General features: G+C 39.5%; 1 protein-coding gene across 15 annotated transcripts in view; it reads left to right on the top strand.

The window, feature by feature from the left end:
- The window catches only part of epb41l2 (erythrocyte membrane protein band 4.1 like 2), a 175,010-nt gene that overhangs the window by 117,334 nt on the left and 34,627 nt on the right, over positions 1-23,049 (top strand). For all 15 annotated transcript variants that reach the window (XM_048596989.1, XM_048596988.1, XM_020532526.2 and 12 more), the window contains exons 5-8: positions 2,209-2,251; positions 4,965-5,040; positions 7,103-7,321; positions 15,244-15,331. In XM_048596989.1, coding sequence (XP_048452946.1) covers positions 2,209-2,251; positions 4,965-5,040; positions 7,103-7,321; positions 15,244-15,331 — 426 coding nt within the window. The remainder of the gene's footprint in view (positions 1-2,208; positions 2,252-4,964; positions 5,041-7,102; positions 7,322-15,243; positions 15,332-23,049) is intronic.

The following is a 23,049-nucleotide window of genomic DNA, read 5'->3' as shown; positions in this document are numbered from 1 at the left end:
AATGAATAGAGCAGTTGTTTGTAAATTGTTTTATGCAGGCATTTCTGTCACTGATTATAAGTGAACCTTTTTTAGTTCTGCTGTAAAAAGGTATACTTGAATAGCCCATTATGCAGTAGCTTTAGAATTATTGTATTAATTATATTTGGTGCAAGACATTTTGTGTGTTTTCACGTAGCCAATGAGATGGTGTTGCTCAATGTTTTCCCAGAACTGAGTCCTTGGAGTAGAGTTTCCATATGTTTACTAATATTAGCACACTTCAGTTAAAATGAGCCAGATCAGCACAAAAATTGAGAAATTTTAAACCTAATTGAATTATGCACAAAACTACTTCCGTGAAAGTTATGTGTTCAGATCAGGTTCCATCCACTAATTCCATGCTCCAAGTTGAGCCAGAGTTATAAAAGGACATAGAGTTTTACAGCACAGAAAGAGGTTTATTATGTTTGCACCGATTTATCAAGCACCTCTTCACTTGAATCCTATTTCCAGCACTTGGCCTAAAGCCTTGTATGCTATGGTGTTTCAATGGTCATTTAAATGATTCTTAAATGCCTTCAAGGTTCCTGCCTCTGCCATTTCGACACTCTTTCAGGCAGTGAGTTCCAAATAGCACAACCCTCTGAGTAGAGGAGAGAACCTCCTGCTCCTTACCTTAAGGCTGTGTCCCCGGTTACTGACTCCTTGACCAAAGGGGAAAGCTTATCCTTGTGTTTATGCCCCTCCAAACTTTGTATACCTCAATCAGTGCCCACCTCCCCCCCAAGCAGTGTTCATTGCTCTAAGGCAAAAAAACCTCAGGCTATCTGTTTTCTCTTCATAGATGATACACTCCAGCAGAGGTGTCATCTGCAATCCCTCTCTTCATACTGTAACAGCCAGAATTGTACACAGTACTCCACCTGTCGCCTAACAAACATTTCGTACAGTTCTATCATAACCTCCCTGTTCTTGCATTCAATACCCTGACCAACAAAGGCAAATATCCCATGTGCTGCCTTAACCAATTTGTCTACCTGCCCTGCTGCCTTCAATGATCTATTGACATCTACTCCAAGATCCCTCCGATCCTTTGGATTTCTTAGTCTTTCAGAAGATTGTAAGCACTAGCATTGCAATGGTTCAGAAAGATTCCAAGAATTATGTTCATTTTATTTACTGCAGAAGTACCTTTTGAGATTTCACACATCAAAAAATATTGACTTTACTTTAAGATTAATAAGTATGTACCAGTTAAACTATGAAACAATTTGGTTTAGGTTTACAATGTAATTTTCAATCTGGTTACTTGGAGTGAAGGAATGGATTCAACATTTTTATTTTGTTGATATGCCCATTTTCAGCTATACAAATAAAGCTATACCCTGTGGCCATTCTCAAATACATCAAGAGATTGACTACAGAGTGAAAAATATAAACTAGTGTGTTCTATTGCACATGCTAATTGCAGTAGTTTATGGATGCTTTAACATTTTGTAATTATGCATTTTAGCTTTAATGGAATTGGGAACTGGAATGCAATTAACACATTTTAACCTCCTCAATTTTTCCAATCCATAGCAGGATTTCAAGTCCCTTGCATTTAAAATTATTGGGTGGGAGAACGGTGACTGATATTTCAATAAAATGTAATTGATGTGTGATATTTGAACATTGATAAATGAACTAGAGTGTAATAATTGATTGTTGTTCAGTCCTGGCTCAGGTCTGTGTAAAATACTATAAGTTAGTGAAATAATATTGGCTAACGAGGAGCTGCTGAAGATAGTCCTGTTAGAACCATTTCAAAGTGATGAAAAACGCTATGCATAAAATGCATCACACAGTTTAAGAGTATTCAGTGGTTTAAGCGTGTCAAACATTGATAAGCTGCTAGAATTTAACAAGTGGAATATGTTAACACAGCAAACATTGCAAAAAATGATGAGAGTGCCAAGCTTGCAAAGATTGAATATGGGGCTGTATGTATCTGGGAAATTTTACTTTTCTAGATCTGATAATTATGACATCTGTATCACTTCTTTTCCACATTCCTCATGTAGCATAAGTTGCTCTTCCCTTTGAAATTCTGTGTTCTTGTGACTGACCTGCTGAGTAAAGCTTTTACAGCATGTCTCTCTTTTCATAAATGCTCACACTTTGTATGACCAAGAGATTATTTGTCCATTTACTTAGTTCTAATACACAACTCTACCTTTTTTTTAGAATTGGCTGGACCCAGCAAAAGACATAAAGAAGCAAATTCGAAGTAAGTGCACTATTGGTTAAACATTAGTATATTTAGGGCAATTGAAGTTTAATTTTGGTATATATATAAAACAATTGATCTTTATGCTGTGTGTATAATCCTAATGAATACTTTTAGAAGCTATAATTAGAGGAAAAGATCAACAGGCAATTGGAGAGATTTGAGCTTGTTAAGGAGAGCCAGCATGGGTATTGCCTGACTAATCCAATTGAATTTTTTTTTTTTATGAATCAACAGATAACCTATTTGAGGGGAAAGGCTAGTTAAACAAATTGAAGCTCATGGAATAAGGGATCAGTGCAAGCTCTGCTACTTGGAAAAGGCAGGATAGTGGGATCAGTTCAGTTGCACATCCAGAGAGCTGGTATGGACATGACAAACTGAATGGCCTCTATTTGTGTTCTGAACATTTAGATGATTCTATGGTTTTAAAAATAAAATTCTTTTGGAAGATTAGACAGAAAATGACAAGTTGCGGTTAAATGTGGTTGTTTTACAGACTGGTGAATGGGAGAGTATGGCGTTCTCTCCTGCTGTACTGGGGTTCCTAATTTTTAAAGATATATGTATTCATGTTCAACTTCAATGTTGAAATTCGACATAAATTTTGAAAATTTGCTAATTATAGAAAGATTGGAAGTGTGGCAAATGGCGAGGATGATGTCATTCAAATGCACCTCTACAGAGGCTTGCAGAATGGACAGACAACTTGCAGATGGGATTTAAGAGATAAATGTGAAGTAATGAATTTTGGTGGAAGAGGTAAGGAGAGCCACTATACAGTACATGCCACAGTTCTGAATTGTTGGCGGGGGCATAGAAGTTCATGTGCTATATCTTTAAAAGTGATACGATGTACTGAAAGAGTCATAAGCTAGATATTTGGGATCTTGGACTTCATAAATAAAGACATTGAGTACACAAGAATGGGTGTTATGCATGCTGACCCCTTAGAAAGCACTAGTTAGGCCATAATTGATTAATATTATTAAGAAATTAGGAAAGGTCTGTTTGATAAAGTACCACACATTAGACAACTTAAAAAGATAAGAGTCCGTGGTTTTGGACGCTGTATATTAACGTGGAGAGAGGTTTGGCTAACTAATAGAAGAGAGAGAGTGGGGGTGAGGGGGGCATTTTCAGGATGGCAACCTGTAAATACTGGTGTGCCGCATGATCAGTGCTGGGGGCATAGTATTTAAATAAATGTAATGACTTAAATGAGAAAAAATAATGTACGATAGCCTCATTTACAGAAGACACAATACCTTGCAACCAAGCGGTGAGGATGACAGAGTCTGCAGAGAAATATAGACAGATGAAGTGAATGGAAAAGTCTTGGCAGATAAAATACAAAATGGGGAAACTTGAGGTTCTGCACTTTGACAGGAAGACTAGAGGAGCTAAATATTATTTAAATGAAGAAACACTACAGAAAGCTACAATACAGAGGATTTTGAGAGTCCACATTGATGAATCGCAAAAAAAACCACCATTCAAGTACAGCGGATAATAGAGAAGACAAATGTTGGCCTTTATTTCAAAGAGAATGGAGTATAAAATTAGGGAGGATTTTATTAAAACTTTGCAAGGAAGTTTAGACCAAAGCTGGAATATTATGAACTGTCTTGGGTCACTTATCTAAGGAAAGATCTCTGGACTGCACATTATGCCAGGATAAAGTTTACTAGGTTGATATCAGGTATGGAAGGACTGTCTAATGAGGAGTGGTTGAGTAGTTTGGACTTGTACTTGTACTTGTTGAAATAAAGAAAAATGAGAGGCATTCTTGTTGAAACAAATGGGATTCTTTAGGGACTTGACAGGGTAGGTGCAGAAAGGTTGTTTCCCCCTGCAGGAAAGTCTAAGACTAGAGGGCGTAATGTCAGAATAAGGAGTTGCGGATTTGAGACAGAAATGAGGAGGAATGTCTTCTCTGAGGGTTGTGAATCTGTGGAATTATTTACCATGGAGGGATTTTGAGGCTGGGACATACGTATATTCAAGGGTGAGATCGACAGACAGATTTTTAATCAGTATGGGAACAAAGGTTACGCGGAAAAGACTGGAAGATGGAGTTAAACATTATCAGATCAGCCATGAGGGTCCTATCAAGGACATAGAACAGATTAACCAGAAAAATTCCAGGGATTATGGATTTTAGCTGCAACATTAAGTTAGTGGCCCATGGTGGTGGTTCTTGGAGCAAATAATGTTGATGGGGAGATTTGATTGTTATACAAGGTTATGACAAGTTTAGCTAAGGGAAGAAAGAAAGCTGTTCACCTTAGTACAAGTACTGCAGGACACACTTAAGTTTTGAACAAGAGATGTGGAGGGATGTGAGGAAGGAAGTTGTTGTACTGAGGATATTAATGTCATAGACTTGCTCCCTATGAGACTGGTGTACTAGAGATCACAGAACCATAGAATCCCTACAATATGGAAGCAGGCCATTCAGCCCATGTCCACACCAACCTTCCAAAGACCATCCCACCCAGAGCACCACCGCCTATCCAATCCCTGTATATCCATGATTTCAAAAAGAAATTTGGTGTCAACCTGGAAGTAAGCCTGCAGGGCTACAAAAACAGAATGGGACTGACTGGATTGCTGTACAGAAAACCTGCATGTTATCAATAGACCTATGCTGTCATGATTTTTATGGCTTTGATTTGCTACAAGGCTTAATACAATTTGTTTTTAATTGCAGATTGTCCTTGGCAGTTTTCCTTTAATGTAAAATTCTATCCTCCTGATCCTTCGCAATTAACTGAAGATATCACAAGGTAGAAATGCTTTAAATTAGTTGAACAAGTTCTTGTGAAAATACTTTGTGTATAATCTTCTAAAGTTTCAATCTGAAATTCAACATAAAAAGGAAACTAGACTGTTGTATTATATAAAATGTTGTCTGTATGCATTACGACAATGTACTTTGCACTTCTGTTAATGAATTCCAAACAACAACCTAAAGTTGAAGCTAAAAATTAATTCAAGTCCTATGGGGAGAAAAAGACGAGTTAATATCTCGGTGTAAAACTAACACTGCAATTGTATTAGGAGCAAAAAGGCTGACGTTTAGGGCCTAGACCCTTCATCTGATTCAGCTGTGTTCATCCAGCTCTGCACCTTGTTGTCTCGGAGTCTCCAGCATCTGCAGTTCCTACTATCACTGCAATTGTATTATCTGCTTTTCCTCTTTATGGATGCCAAGACAATCTTTTCATATAGTTTGAGCATTTTGTTTAAGTTCAGGCAGCTCTATTTTCTTTAGTAGGTATTAATAACTCAAATATAATGTGGGTGGGAAATATGGCTATTCCTGGACTTGCAAACTGACTAGATGTGAGATCAACTGTGCAGTTCTCTAAATGAACAATATGATTCTTGCATCATAAGTCTGTCTTCTAGAGTTTTGGTGGAAAACCTTATGCAAAATGGTCAATGCCATCGTGTGATGAGGGAGGATTAGAGAAAGTTAAAGGTTTACAATCTGGAAAGGTGGTGACTGTGGAGAACTTCAAGTATTGAATTGCTAATTAGTATATGTGAAGTAAATGTAGGCTCTTGTTTCAGTTTGTTAAGAAAGTGGATCCTCTAAGCATGAATCAGTACAAATGGAAAGTAATCTTGGAAAAGATTGGGGAAAAAATATTTTCCAAAAAAGTATAATTTAAAAAAAAAAGTTATTTAAGCAGTTTCAAAGCAATTATGTTCTTTTTTTTTAAAGGGAGAGATGAGGTTTATTTGGCGACATACATACTTTTCAGCAGACTTTGCTTTGATTCTGGATTTACAGTTAATGGAGAAAACTCATGGTACCAAATTGATTTCATTCAGCAAGTGCAACGTATTTGATATGAATCTATATGCTACAATGGTTGGTAGGACCTTAGAGAATTAATGGACAAAAAGTACCTTCCTAAGTAATAGAAGTCATAGGTTTTCAAACTGGGATTCCGAGGTGGTCCCAAGGCGCTCAGTATGGCACACGTGTGTTTACTGGAAGCTATGCGTATTAAAACGCAGGGCTATAGATAGAAAAAGCATGGACACAGACTGCCTGTTTCACTTCAACAAAATAGATGACTGTCATTTTCTGGTTCATTTCTCAGGGCACTGATTGACTTGTCCAATCAGTGCCAATCTGCCATGTTTAAAATTTTAATGACGTTAACTGTCAGCCGACGTTAACTGGTGCATTTTCTATGGCAATACTTTTAGCAATCAAAGTCTGCTTGCCAAACAATCAGCATTCTCTTCTCACCCAATATAAATGTTGTTTTCTCTTTACTTTGATGTTTCTTGTGAATTGTCGTAACGAATGCAAAATGAACAGCTATAACAAAATGCGATTTTTCAGCAATAAATCGGTGACAAAGCCAAGAATTGACAGGAGATAATGTGTGTAAACTTTGATTTGTTTAAATAAGTAGCATTGTGTAATTTTACTGACCATTTTTAATGAAAATAGTTCAGATGAGAAACATGTGTTTGGCTATTTGTGATGTCCAACATACCAAGCATCTAAGCATTCACTGGTTAGATCTTCTTGCGGAATGGCAGATTTGAAATCCTTGAAAATAAGACTCACTTAATTTTGCTTTAGAAGCTGGTCTGAATAGTTTATTTTTATTGCTGTACTAGTTTGGTTCAGTATCATGATGCCTCAGCTGAAGTCTTAATCTGATCAGTTATTAGAATAACTAAATAATTCATTTAAGTTATTATTTATATTTACAGAGGCACAGTAATTAAATGAGTAGGGTGAGAACTAGTTTATATTGTACTAAAGAGGGTAGTTATTTTGTCCTCTAAATTCACTATCTTCTCTCCAACTTACTGCAGATATTACTTATGCCTTCAACTCCGTCAAGATATCGTAAGTGGTCGTTTGCCATGTTCTTTCGTCACTCATGCCCTTCTGGGTTCTTGCACATTGCAAGCGGAACTTGGGGACTATGATGCAGATGAACATAAAACCGGCTATGTCTCAGAATTACAGTTTGCACCATGCCAGACAAAGGAATTGGAAGAGAAAATCTGTGAACTGCATAAAACTCACAGGTAGAAGTTTAATGTTATTTCTTCTTCATCTCTCATGTGCATCTATTTATCAGATCTTGTTAACAAATTAGACACTTGTAGGGAATTGGCACTGTAACATGGAAATGAAGGTAGACTACTTGATTAAAGTATATGATTTTCTGGTCTTTTTGAATAGTACTGTACTTAAAATCTAATAGCACTGTTGAATAAATTAACTGTTAAAATGCTCCAGTTTAGTTGTTGAGATTTAATTTGGTTTTAGATTATTGAGAAGTGAAATATTGCAGCCATTTGGTACAGAGCCAGGTCCCACAAACCACATAAAACTGAGCATAGAAACATTAAAATTAGGAGCAGGAGTAGACAATTTGATCTGTTCCGCCTGCTGTGCCATTCAATGTGATCATGGCTGATCTGATTGCAGCCTCAACTTATCATTCCCAGTTGCAGCTAGTATCCTTTGGTTCCCTTGTTAGTCAGGAGTCTACCTCTGTCTTAAAAGTATTCATTGACTCTGCCTTTGCTGCACTCTGGGTAGGACAGTTCCAAAGAGATGTTCATTTCCATCTTAAATGGAAATCTCCTTATTTTCAAACTCTGTTCTGTAGTCATAGTACCTTCTACAAAATTCCCCTCAGGATGATTGACCACTTAAGGTCTTTTTCTTTTGTTTTTGAGCTTTGCAGTCTTGTGGCTGGAATGATGTGCTGGGGTTGGACTGGGGTAGACAAAGTCAGAAGTCACACGACACCAGGTCATAGTCCAACAGGGTTATTTGGAATCTCACAAGCCTTCGGAGCACAGCCGCTTTATCAGGTGCAGTGAGAGAGCAGAGCACGCAGACCCAGAGTTTATAGGCAGAGAGGTCAAGGGCAGAGAGATCAAAAGATCATACAACTGGTGTGAGTGGAGTGTCAGATGATAAGTCTGTTGCAGGTGACCCAGGAGTGGTAGATGGTGAGTGAAGTGTCAATAACCAGCGAAGGGATGACCTATAATCCGATTAAATGAGGCAGGGAGATAATTACAAAAAATTAAGAACAGGGAGGTGCTGGAGACAAACTAAATGACTGGCTGGAATGCCAGGTGTCTCTGCTGTTTGGAATGATTTTCATAATGGTTTATGCATCCACCTGTAAAGGCAGACTTTGTTGATTCCTTCATCTGATAGGTAGCCTTTCTGACTATTCTTTCAATACATAACAAATTAGCCTAGATTTAGGAAAACTTTTGATAAAGATCAGCTCACAAGGTTAGTAAACAAAGTAAAAGTGTATTGGAAGACAGGTAAGATCTGAGCATGATTTGAAGATTGGCTAATGGGCAAAAAACAGAGCATAAGAACAGATGGGATAGTCTCTTGTTAGCAGACTGTGACAAGTGGAGTGCTACAAGGGTCAGTGCTTGGGCCCCAACTGTTCACAAACTTTTATCAGTGGGAGTCAATAGTAACGTTTCTCAAGTTTGCCGGTGATACAGAACTTGAGTTATGAGGCAGATACAAAGAGGCGTCAAGGGGATTTAGACAGTTTGAGCAAGTGAGCAAGAGCATTGCAGATGGAATATAATGTGGCTTAAGTGTGAGTTTATCCAGTTTGGTAAGAGGAACAAAAGGGCAGGGCATTTCTGAAATGTTGCAAGATCGGTAAATGTCGAAAGGGACTTCGGTGTTCATAAGTCAGAAAGCCAGCACGCAAGTGAAGCAAGTAATTTGCAAGGCAAATGGTCTTAAGCTAGAGGTTTTAAGTATAAGAGCAAAGGTATTTTGCTTGAATTGTGTAGAATGTGCCAGGTATACTGTATGCAGTTCTAATCCCCTTGCAAAAGGGAGGATGCAATTGCCAGTGCAGCAGAAGTTCACCAAAACAATTCCTGGGATGGTGGGATTGTTCTATCAGAAGACCTCAAGGAGACTGGGCCTGTATTATCTTGAGTTTAGAAGGATGAGTGGCGATCTCATGGAAACGTAGAAAATTCTTCAAGGAATAGACAGTGTAGATGCAGAAAGAATGTTTCTCCTGTCTGTGAGTTCTAGAACCATGGTACATTGTCGTGGAATAAGAGGAATACTGTTGAAATACCGAGGAGGAACTTTGTCACTCAGCATGGTGAATTTTTGGAAATCTGTACCTAGAGGCTGTGGGAGCTTAATCATAAAGTAAGATCAAGAGAAAAATTATTAATTTCCTGTTACTAGTGACATCAAGGATTATGTGGATAGCGTAGGAATTTGACATCAAATAGATGATTAGCAAAGATCTGGCATAGCAGAACAGACTTGAGAGGCTGAATGGCTGAATTCCTGCTTCAATGCAGTGTTCTATCTAATTTTCTCGCTGGCTGGGCAGGCCTCCAAACATAGTGCACGGCAGCTACTTCCTAGCCGGGAAGTCATTGCCATGATTGGTGTGCGCAACTTAGAGGGAGCATTGCTTCTATGTTCCAAAGAGGACTGGTTTGGGAGTTTCGACCACAGTTTTCTGACTCAACTCGGAGTACAAGCCCTGAGGCAAATGCAAATTTTATACAGCATTTCTCAGACGGTGCATAACAGTTTTTTGTAAGTGAGCAGGAGTACCACAAGATGGAATGTTTAAACATCTCATGTTTCCTTTTTGATGATTTTTCAGATTTTACGTAGAATTACAATCAATACACAACATAAACATTAGATAATCAGACTAGCTATGTGTTTATATGCTACATGAGTCTCCTTATCTTCAATCTAATTCATCTGAACCTTTCACATTACCATCTCATTGTTTTTTTTTCTTTAACATGCCCCTCTATTTTCTTTTCAAAACCATCTTAAGTTATTTGCCTAACTGTTTCAGTGGTAGTGAGATCCACATTTGAAACTACAAATAAAGAACTTTGTAAGTACTGCTCCAATCAAAAAGTAATTTGATATTCATAGTCCTTTGTTTTGGATCCTCTGTTTTGGAAACATTCCACAATCCTTCTGTTCAATCCATTCATAATTTTAAAGATTTCACTCTTACCACCTCAGCATCTTATTCCTACAGGAAAATAAAACCCTGTCCTGTTCAAATTTTTCAATAACAGTTATCTCTCAATTCTGGAACTATCTGTATAAAATCATATGAACTTTTTCTGGTACTTTTATATTGATGTTACATTATGGAGACAGGACAATGCGCTGTGTTGTCTGACCAGAATCCTACATGACTTTAAATTTTTCAATACTTTTGAACAAATTTCATTTGTGAACTTTAAAACATAATACTGTTGATAATTTTCCTTATCCATGCAGCCTCTGTTCCAATGGGATATTTTTGTAGTCCCACCAGAGTCTGAAGAAAATATGCAATGCTTCTTTAGAATATTATTTCTTTTAAAAAATGGGCATCTTGTATGGTGTCATTGCCTGCTGTCATGTTGTATTGCCTGGATGATTCCTGTGGCTGTGTTGCTCGCAGAAAGTTGTGGATGACTTCGTGAAGAAACATTTGAATTTGCTATTCATTAAATCTGTTGGAAAATATTTATGATCCTATCCTACATAACTCCTAATTTGAAGAGTGCAGATTAAGTTTTTCCTACTGCATTCCATGTTGCAAAGTTGCCATTTCATAGAAGCCGGGTTGTGTATCGCAAGCATTGGTATTCATTGAGAATTGGAAAGTGAGTGTTTGCAACCTTTCCAACCACAGGAGTGGTCTATCCTTAAGTGATACCTTTATAAGAGAGAAATCCTGAATGACTATATTTTGCCTCCCTAAACCATGTACTGAAGCCAGTCCTAGCACCTTATCCATTATCACCACCAGCAATGTAACTTAGTTTATATGGTTTGGCTGTTTGTTACCTTATCCAGATGAGCCATTTAAGACCTAATCCCAATTGGCATTTGATAATTAATGCTAGCTTTACCGACAACATCCACAACCTTTGATCAAAATTAAAATGTTTTGCACTGTTTGATATTTTGAAAATGTTTTGTTAGGTTTGGCTGTGATATCAAATCAGTCTTCAATAACTTCAGGTGACATAACCTATGGGTCTATGGACTCGGAGCTGAAAGGTGGGATTAAATCTGATGGCTCTTTTATTTTTCTCTTGTATGTATATAAATATACATAAATAAAATTATGAAAAGGCATTCTAAGTAGTAAGGGACCCAAAGGTACATCTAAAGAATTGCAGTTTGTAAAAGAGGAGTCAGAGGGATGGGGTTCAGTATGGGTAATTTGTAGTACAGTAGAAAACTATAAGATCTAAGAGCAAAATTGGGCCATTCAGCCCTTCAAGTATACTCTGCCATTTGATCATGGCGATGTTTCTCAACCCCATTCTACCGCCTCCTTCCCATGACCCTTGATTCCCTTAGTAATCAAGAACCTATCTATCTGTTTCTTAACTATTCTCATTGACTTGGCCTCCACAGCCTTCTGCAGCAAGGAGTTCTGGTGACCACACCGTCCTCAGAAACTAGTTCCGGCTCATTGTTACTTAGTGTAAAAACATGATACTTGATTGCAATCCAGAAGGTGCCATAAAATAGACGTCTATAAGATATAGCAGCAGATTTGGGCCATTTGGTGCATCAACTCTACTCTGCCATTCGATCATAGCCACGTTTCACTTTTTTGGATTTGCACATTTAACTGTACATTTGCAAAGTTTAGATGTTACGGTCTGTTTCAAAGTTATAATAGTAACAAATGTTGACAGTTTCACAGCTATTACCACTGAAATGTACACCTGCACCTTTCCATAATTACAACATACAGGAATAGGCCATTAGATTCATCACCTGCTGGCTGAAGAAATTCCTCCTAATCTCAATTCTAAAGGGTCGTCCCTTCACTCTGAGGCTGTGCCCTCGAGTCCTAGTCTCTCCAACTAGCAGAAGCATCTTCTCTATGTCTACTCTACCCAGGTCTCTTCAGTATTTCGTAAGTTTCAATGAGATCTTCACTCATCCTTCTAAACTCCATTGATTACAGAACTAGTATCCTCAACAGCTCCTGATATGATGTCCTTCATCCCCAGGATCATTCTTGTAAATGTACACTGGACCCCCTCCAAATCCAGCACATCCATCCTTGGATATGGGGCCCAAAATTAGTTTCAATATTCCAAATGCAGTGTGACCAGTGCATCTCTGCTCTTGTATTCCAGCCCTTTCAAAATGAATGCTAACACTGCATTTTCCTTCCCAACTGCCAACTGAACCTGCATGTTAATCTTGAGAGAATTCTGAACTAGGACTCTTAAATCCCTTTGAACTTCAGATTTCCGAAGCCTTTCTGGCCTTTCCCCATTTAGAAAATAGTCTACTCCTCTACCTAACAAAGTGCATAACATACATTCCCACGTTGCATTCCATCCGCCACTTTTTTGCCCACTCTCCTGGCCTGTCCAAGTCCTTCTGCAGCCTTCCCACTTCCTCAACACTTCCTGTCCCTCCACCTATCTTTGTGTCATCTACAAACTTTGCAACAATGCCGTCAGTTCCTTCGTCCAAATCATTAGTGCAGTTGTCCCAACACACTCTGCTGCAGAACTCCACTAGTCACTGGCTGCCATCCTGAAAAAGACCCATTCATCCCCACTTTCTGCCTTCTGCCAGTCAACTAATCCTCTACTCATGCCAGTACCGTGTCCCTAACACCATGGGCTGTTATCTTATTTAGCAGCCTCCAGTGTGGCACCATGTCAAAGGCCTTCTGGAAATTCAAATAAATCCCTTCAAATGGCTATCCTTTGTCGAACTTGCACGTTACCTGCTCAAAGAATTCTAACAGGTTTGGCAGGCATGACCTTCTTTGAAGCTGACAAATTACAGTCATGGGATTAATCTAGTCCTTGAAGCGATTCAAACACGGAATCGTTAGAGCTTTTATTAAGAGCTTTGGCAGCCAAGTTAAAGGAACAAAAATTTTCATTTTTAATTAAAATTCTACAAAGAGTGAAATAAATGATTGTGGACAAGGGACAAAAAGTAGAAAGAAAAATGTCCAAAACAGCTTTCAAAAAGATAAATTTTTAAAATAGGTATTTCTTTGCCTTACTGAAGAAATTTGACATTTCACAAATATAAAATAAACTTTTCAGGACCCATGAAGCAATTCAATATTTATGAATTGAGTTATTGAGACATAGACTTATTATAGTATGAGGCCAGAGTGAGGCCACTTGGCCTATCTAGTTCATGTCAGCTTTGTATAGAGAATTCCAGTCAGTCTCATTTCAATGCTGTCTCTCCAATTGCTCCACAAGTTTATTAGAGAATTAGAATTAAGGCACAGGCCTTAGAGAACGTTGACCACTTCTAGTACCTCAGGAGCTATTGATGAAGAGATCAAGCATTGACTCCAGTATGCTAGTGCAGCCTTCAGCTACCTGATGAAAAGGGTGTTCGAGGACAACAACATCAGATCCAACACCATGGTCATGATTTATAGAGCTCTGGCCGTTCCCGCCCTCCTATATGGCTGTGAGACATGGACTGTCTATAGCGACACATCAAGGCCTTGAAGCTGTACCTGCTGCCTGGGCGTGATCCTTTGAATCCACTGTGAAGAAAGATGCACCAACGCCAGTGTCCTCGACCAAGCCAACAGCCCCAGCAGCGGGGTACTGACCACCCTTGATTGGCTACTATGGGCTGGGCACATCGTCTGCATGACCGACACAAGACTGAAAAGCAGATGCTCTACTTTCAGCTTTGAAATGGCAGGCAATCCCCAGGTGGTCAGAGGAATTGCTTCAGTCACACCCTGAAAGCCTCAATGGCAAAGTGCGGCATTCCCAAAGACACCTGGGAATCACTGACCCAAGGGCATCCAAAGTGGAGGAGGAGCATCCGGGAAGGCATCAAGTGCCTCGAGACATGCCTTCAGGAAAAAGCGGAAGCCAGATGTAAACAGTGAAAGGAGCGCAGTGCCACACCAACACCCCACCCATCCCTTCCTGCAACCATCTTCTGTCCCACGTTTACAGAGCCTGCAGAAGTCACATCAGTCTGTACAACCATTTATGGACTCACCCTGACGGTGGAAGAGAGTTATCACTGTCTGTGAGGGACTGCCAATAACCAAGTTTATTTCACTCGAGCATCCATCTGATTTCCTTTTGAAATCAATGTTTCTGGTGCCACCACTGTTGTCAGAAGCTAGTTCCCACTCATTATTATTCGCAAAGTAAAAACGTAATACCTGATTAAAATCTAGCAGGTATTTCAACAGCACACCCCATGGAGAAGCAAATAGTATGGTGGAATCATAGACAGCACTTTTAGATTTGCACGTTTAACTGTGCTTTTGCAAACTCCAGATGTTGCTGTTTGTTTCAAAGTTTTAAGAGTAACAAATGCTGACAGTTTCACAATTATTATCATTGAGGAACACACCTGCAACTTTCCATAATTGTGATACAGGAATAGGCCATTGAGACCCTCAAAGCTTTTCTTTCTTTAAATTAGATCAAGACTAATCTATAATTTAATTCAATTTTCCATTTGTTTTTCTATATTCTTTGGTACGTTAACCTGAACAAAAGAAGTAAATCTGCATTTCATATTTTTAATTGACCCAATGTCCACAACCTCTTGATCTGTCTCCTGTTCCCATTCACAAACTATGTTTCCTAACTGTTACCTGCCATTTTATGTATAACTCTGTTTCCTCTTCAAAGTTGTTAAAAATATACGTTTCTCAATATTGAATCTAGGCATCTTAAATTACCCAAATCATAATCATAGTGCAGAAAGAGGCCAATGACATGTTGTACCAGTCCAAATACTAACTCCTCAAGTAAAGTGATCGACTTAATTGGTATTTTTTAAAAATACTGCCAATAATTTTAGAAACAGTCTGAGCTTTTTCATTAGCCTTCATAATTTAAATTTCGAATTGATTACATAACCTTGTGCCGTTATGATTATACATTTAACTTCCTTGTTTCTCTATCAGGGGTTTAACTCCAGCCCAGGCTGATGCTCAATTTCTGGAAAATGCCAAGATGCTTTCCATGTATGGAGTTGACTTGCATCATGCTAAGGTAATTGCTTTCTCCTTATTCACTGGCAAAATGAGGGTGAAATATTGTTGACAAACATGAACGTCAGTTCAAGATTATTCCACAGATCATTTTTGAAGAATTGCTGGAAGACTTTGTCAATCTCAGGATTATTAAAATTCTTGAAAGAGCAAGATTTAAGAGGAGAATTCTGCCTCCCGGGAAGCTATTGATAATTTCATTGATGATTTCTACAGATTAGTGAAGAAATGCAACTGGGGTGACCTCAAGTCCCAACTGTTGTAGGAAATGTGGAGCAAATTAAGCTCCCAGGCTCCATTTTCGAGCAACCCTGTCCAATTGTGTGGACAGCAACCCAATTTACTCTGTATAAATAAAATTCCAGCTGTAAAGCTGTAGGACAATGTAGAGATTAGGAAACATGTGAATGAATTGTTAATTAAATTGCCCAGTTGAGAGAGTTTTATCTTCAGTGTTATTTAAGTAATTGGCTTCTCAACTTGTATTAATATAGGACAGCACAAAATTTTAACTGAGACAGACACTTAATTCCTTATGCTGAAGTTATTGTAGAATTCCCTTACGCAATTTACTGGCAATTAATTTTATTTTTACATATGTGGCTACTGTGCTTAATTTCAAGACTAATTAGACACCCACTGGAGAACCGTGAGTGCTTTTGTCATTACATGACATTCTGAAGTGTATGATCTGCCCCGGTCTCAATCTGGCCTTGTTAATCACACTTCAGCAGTAGAAAGAAAATCCATTCCCTCACGAAATAAGAAGACCTCTGGATCCAGCTCATTGTGTACACTTAACTCAGATCAGCAATGAAGTGTGAGGATGTTTTAGTTTATTTATGGATGTGAGTGTAATTTGTAAGGCCAGTGAATATTCCATCCTATGTTTTCATGTTAGGACAGGAGTGCATTGCAGTGGAACGTGTATTTGGCGGTGTTCCTATGCACTTCTACTCTTGTCCTTCTATGTGCTGAGATTGCAGATTTGCAAGTTGCTGATGAAGGAACCTTGAGGTGTTGCTGCAGTGCCATCTTGTAAATGATGCATGCTGCTGCCATGCCGAGGATCGAAAAATAAACATTTAACGTGTTGGATGAGGTGCCAATCAAATGCTTTGGTCTGTACAGTATTGAACAGTCCCATCTGTTACATTCTTCTCTTAGACATAAATGAATCAGTCACCATAAGAACAAAACGTATAGAAGCCGAATTAGGCCGTTCAGCCCATCAAGTCTGCTCCACTATTCGATTATGGCTGATATGTTTCTCAACCCAACCCGCCTACCTTCTCCCTGGAACCTTTGATCCCCTATCTATCTCCGTCATAAATACACTTAATGACTTGACCTCCATGGCTTTCTATTGCAAAGAGCTCAACAAACTCAGCACCCTCTGGCTGAAGAAATTCCTCCTCATTTCAGTTCCAAAGGAACATCACTCTGAAGCGGTGCCCTCAGGTCCTAGTCACTCCTACAAATGGAAACATCTTCTCCATATCCACTCTGTCTTGGTCTCTCAATGTCCTGTAAAGTTCAATGAAATGTCCCCTCATCCTTCTAAATCCAACAAGTACACACACACAGTCCTCGACCACTCCTCATACGGCCAACCTCTTTTTCCCAGGATGATTCTTGTAAATCTTCTTTGAACCCCCTTCAAGGCCAGCACATCCATTCTTAGATACGGGGCCCAGAACTTTTCACAATATTCCAAATGCGGTCTGACCAGTGTTTTATTTGGCCTCAGCAATATGTCTCTGCTCTTGTATTCTAGCCCTCTTGAAATGAATGCTAATGTTGTATTTGCCTTCCTAACTGCCAACTGAACCTGCATGTTAACCTTAAGAGAATTCTGAACTAGGACTCCCATGACCTTTGGTGTTTCAGATTTCCAAAGTGCTTCCACATTTAAAAAATAGTCTACATCTCCATTTTTCCTACCAAAGTGCATAACGTCCTACATTCTCACGTCGTATTCCATCTGCCACTGCTTTGCCTAATCTCCTAGCCTGTCCACGTCCTTCTGCAGCCTTTCACCACCTCAACATTATATGTCCCTCCAGCTATCTTTGTGTCATCTATAAACTTAGCAATAATGCCCTCAGTTCCTTCGTCCAGATCATTAATGAATAATGTGAGTACAGTCGGTTCTGCTACAACAGGTGTTCAAGCAATGCAAATTGGCTATAACATAACTGCCGAATAAGGAAACACTATTTCTAAAACGTGAACTACTGTTGGCTATAACATGATTCCATTGTTGCACGGAGTTCAAGATTCTCCTCATCCTGGATAATGCACCAAGCCATCCTCCCACCACTGGTGAACTTTCTGAAAACAAAGAGCTACTTTTACCCCCAAATACGACCTCTCTCCTTCAACCCATGGACCAGGGTGCAATAGCTGCTTTTAAAGCTTATTATTTAAGGCACACATTTAAGAAGCTGATTGCAGTCACTGACGGGGATAAGGACCGTGTTCTTCAAGTTTGGAAGAGCTTTAACATCAAGAATGCAATAGACATTTATCATGGAGGCCTAGGGTGATGTCAGTAAGGACTGCTTCTGTGGAGTTTAGCGGAAGCTTTTTCCAGATTTTTTTCAAGCTTTTAGAGGCTCTGATCTGTTAGAGGAGCTCCCAAGAATCAAAGAACATTGTGTTGACCGAGCAAAGCAAGTAGGATTTGAAGAAGTGAAGAGTGAGAATGTTGAAGAGCTGCTTGAATCCCACTGTGAAGACCCCTCTCTACAGCTGATCTACAACAACTTGTCGCTGAGGGGGAAGCGGGAGCTAGAGGTGAAGATGAAGTCCAGGATGCAGCACCACGAGAGCTTTCCACTTCTGTTTTTTCCTTCTATCCTGAGGGAAATTGAGAAGCAGTTGCAGCTCTTGGAGGACAATGATTACAATACAGAACACAGCAGGGTAGCAGTTCATGGAATAAGATCTTATTTGGCACCCTAGGAACAACAACTTCAAGAAAGAAGAAAAAGGGCAAAGCAGCAAAAACTTGGATGTATTTTTTTAAGACAACCCTGGAAATAGTCAGAAGACAATGAACCACAGCCATCCACTTCTGATTTAACTATTTTTCGCCCTTACCTTGCATCCGCAACTGTACCTGAAGGTGGTGGTGATGATGACGACCCTCAGCCCCTGCATTAAAAACAGAGCAACCTTAAAACCTCCTCCCCCAATAAGTTGTCATGACAGTTTTTCAAGGGAAGGTGTTAAATTTACTTTTATTTCATTATAAGGTATGAATTAAACATTTATTCAAACTGTGTTGTCCTTTGTGTAGGCTTTTGAGGTTTTTTGGTTGTCTGCCCCTAACCCTGCTTTTCCCATAGGCCCTGTTATTTCTACAGCGCAGTTTTCTATAACTCAAAGTTGCATTCCTGCGCATCAATGGCATTATAGCAGAACTGACTGTAATTGTGGTTCCGACGCTGACCCCTCCACTAGTCACCGACTGCCATCTGCAAAACACTCTTTTATCCCTGCCCTCTACCTTCTGCCAGTCCTCTTTCCATGCCAGTATCTTGCCCTAACACCATGGACTCTTATTTAGCAGCCTCCTGTGTGGTACCTTGTCAAAGGCCTTGCGGAAATCCAAAGAGATCACATTCACTGGCTCTCCTTTGTCTAAGTTGCTTGTTAACTCCACAAAGAATTCTAACAGACTTTGTCAGGCATGATCTCCCCTTGGCAAAGCCATGCTGACTCAGGAACAAAACCAAAGTTGCTGGAAAAGCTCAGCAGGTGTGGCAGCATCTGTGGAGGAGAAAACAGAGTTAACGTTTCAGGTCTGGTGACCCTTCCTCAGAACATGCTGACTCAGCTCCGTTTTAACCATGCACTTCCAAGTACTCTGCAATCTCATCCTTAATGATCTCGAATCTTTCCAATGAGTGAGGTTAGGCTATCCAAACTATAATTTCCTGTCCTTTGGCTCCCTCCCTTTTTTAACAGAAGTGTTGCATTAGCTATTTTCCAGTCCTCTTGGACCCTCCCTGACTCCATTTGATTCCTGAAAGATCATCACCAATGCCTCCACAATCTCCTCAGCTGTCTCCTTCAGAAGATTTGGATGTAGTCCAACCAATCTGGGTGATCTTTCCACCTTCAGACCTTTCAGCTTCCCCAGCATCTTCTCCTTAGTGATGGCCACTACTCTCACTCTAGCCCCAACTCCGGGGATTGGTGAAATTGAAATAATCTATGCACTTTATTTGAAGATTGCAATGCCAAGACAGACAAGGCTGTGGGTAAAGTGCTTGAAAATGGGATTTGACTAGTCTTATGCAAATTTTTCGATAATAATTTAATTCCCACTTGAATGCCTTAATTAAACCTGCTTCCACCACTCGGGCAATGCATTCTAGATCTTAACCAGTTGCAATGCAGAAGTTTCTTCGAATGTCTTCATTGCTTTTTTTTTAAACAATTACCTTAAGTCTTTGTCCTCTGGTTCTCAATCTTTCCACAAACGAGGATGGTTTCTTCATGCCTACACTGTCCAGAATCTTCATGATTTTGAACAGCTCCAACAGCTGTCCTCTCCACCTTCTATTCTCCAAAGAACATAGAGCATAGAACAGTACAGGCCCTACGGCTCACAATGTTGTGCCGAACTTTTACCCTAATCCTAAGGTCTATCTAACCTCTACCCCTACCTTATACTATCATCCATAAAGAGTATCGTTCCAACTTCTGTAATCAGTCTGCAATCCTTTTATGTCATTGGAATTCCTTATTCAGGGGAACCACTTCCATGAATCTAACCTGGACAGAGTTTAGCTCCTTGATTGTTTTGGAGTTGTATTAATCCAGGTGTGGTCGGCAGTATTCCATTGCATGGTCGTCAGTTAGTTGGTTTCATGGCTGGTTTGCAATGCAGAGTGACGCCAACAGCTTGGGTTCAATTCCTGCACTGTTTGAGGTTACCATGAAGGACTCACCTTGTTAACCACCACCAGTTGTCTCTCTCTCTGATGAGAGCGCCGCCCTATGGTCTGAAATCACAACGGCCACTTTTATTCCGTTGCACTCCTGACTAGTCCTGTGTAGATGGTGAATGGGTTTTGCGGAATCGGGTAATGAGTTACACTGTCAATATTTATGTAGCTGTTCCAGTTACGTTTTTGGTCAGTGACATCTCCAGGATGATGTTGGTGGGCTACTGGGTGATAGTAATGCTGTTGAATCTCAAGTGGAGATTCTCCCTCGTTGGAGCTGGAAAAGCACAGCAGGTTAGACAGCATCTGCGCAGTGGGGAAGTCAATGTTTTGGGTCGAGTCTAGCTCCCAGCATCTGCAGTCCTTACTGTCTCCTTCTCCCTTGTTGGAGGTGGTCACTATTTGGCAACTTGGTTATGTTTGGAATTCTGTTTGCTTTGTTGATTGCAACTCAACAGTAGTCAGGCTTAGTAAATAGCAAACCGAATAAAACTCCTCAATCCCTTTGTGCTTTCATTCACAGGTATGTTAACAGCATGAAGCTACCTACTTTGTCAGTTCTTTTCCTCCGCACAGTTTCTTTGTCCATATTAAATGCAGCTTACAGTTATTCTATCTAATTATGTTTCTTTAATTCAGTTTAGTTTTACAAGCTGCTCAGAATCAATTGCTCATGCTTGTTGTGTTTGTAAAGTTAACTATTTAATATTGATTGAACTTGAATGGTTTTGCCTTTCCATAGTTCACTTGTGAGCTTAACATATTGAAAAAGATAGGGATATTAGATCTGTCATAACCTTCCTCTTCTGTTTTATTAAGTTGTAAGTCAATCCAAATTAAATGGATTGCATTCTTTTGCATGCTATTTATAGCACAATTCCTGTTGTCTGCCCTAATTTTATGTACGATATTGGCCTGTTTCTGTCCACACGTATTCAGAGTCATAGAGTAATATAGCATGAAAACAGGCCCTTTGGCCCAAACTGGTCCAAGCTGACCATGGTGCCCACTTAGCGAGTTCGAATTGCCCACATTTGGTCCATATCCCTCTCAACCCTTCCCAGCCGTGTACCTATCCCAATATTTTTTTAAAATGTTGCTATTGTACCTACCTCAACCACGTTCTCTGGCAGACCATTCCACATACGCACCACTCTGTGTGAAGAAGTTGCCCCTCAGGTCCTCCTCAAATCTTTCGCCTCTCACCTTAAACCTATGCCTTCAAGTTTTCAATTCCCCAGCCCTGGGAAAAAGACTATATGCATTCATCCTACCTATGCTCGTCGTGATTTCATACAACTCAATAAGGTCACCCCTCATTGTCCTAAGTTCCAAGGAATAAAGTCCTATCCTGGCCAAGCTGTCCCTATAACTCAGGCCTTCTAGTCCTGGCAACATCCTCAAATCTTCGTTGCACACTTCTATAACTATATCTTCCCTATAACAGGGTGACCAAAACTGTACACAGTACTCCAAGTATAGCCTGATCAATGTCTTGTACAATTGTAACATAACATCCCAATTCTGATACTCAGTGCCTCAACTGACGAAGGCCTTCGTGCTAAATGCCTTCTTCACCACCCTGCCCACCTGTGACGCCGCTTTCAATGAGCTATGTACTTGTACTGCTAGGTCCCTCTGTTCCACAACACTCCTCAGGACCTTACCATTTACTATACAAGTCCTACCTTAGTTTGTCTTTCCAAAATGCAACACCTCACACTTCTCTGTATTGAATTGCATTTGCCAATCCTCAGCCCACTTTCCCCATCTGATCAAGAGCCCTCTGTAATTTTTGATAACCTTCCTCACAATCAATGATACCTCCTAATTTTGTATCATCCTCAAACTTACTAATCGTGCCCTGTGCGTTCACATCTAGATTGTTTGTGTAAGTAGCAAATAACAAAGGTCCCAGTATTGACCCCTGTGGCACACCACTACTCACAGGCCTCCAGTCCGAGAAACAAGCTTCAGCCATCAATCACCCTCTGCTTCCTACCATTGAACCAATTTTGAATCCAATTAGCTAGCTCTCCTTTGATCCCATGCAACCATGTACTAACTCACAAATATTTCTTGAGGTACTGGAATAAGTATCCATTTAACACTGGTGAGTTAGTCAGTTGGAGCCTGAGTAACCTCTTCTAGGGTTTCCATCCCACTTATTTCTGCTTAGATTCTGTTATCTGGCACATTTTGCTTATACTAAGTCAAGACGTGCATTACCTGTTCTGAGTTACTAATTAATGATCACTATACATTGCTCAAAGCCCTAATTATGTATTCACGATACATATCTGTTTGTTTTTATTTTAATAAAATGTTCAACAGTGCTACTGTTGGAAGTGAGAATTCAGTTTCAGCCAAATTTATTTTTTGTTATTATGACGTTCTTGGAGTTTTACAATATGGATTTCAGAAGTTACACTGAATCTCATTAGTAAAGATAGACTGCTGTTACTGAAACACTATTACCATAGGACAGATGGAGCAGATTTACAAATGACTTTTTTCATGCTTACCAGATAATTAAAACAAAAGGTTGAGGCAAAGGTTTCAAGAGCATTTGCATTACAAACATTGACATGGATCCAGTAATGTTACTGCAATTCTTTCTTGCTATGGTGCATTTAATTTCGAATAATGTATGAAGTCAGATGAATTTGGAAATTCTTGCTTAAATATGATAGCATATTTATTTATATTCACAAATTGTTAGCAGTTTAGCAGATATCACCATTAAAGCATATTACAA

The sequence above is a fragment of the Rhincodon typus genome, chromosome 5 (assembly GCF_021869965.1).
Source record: "Rhincodon typus isolate 14 chromosome 5, sRhiTyp1.1, whole genome shotgun sequence".
NCBI lineage: Eukaryota > Metazoa > Chordata > Chondrichthyes > Orectolobiformes > Rhincodontidae > Rhincodon > Rhincodon typus.
Note: the sequence above shows the minus strand (reverse complement) of the source record. Positions and strands in the feature narration are given on the sequence as shown.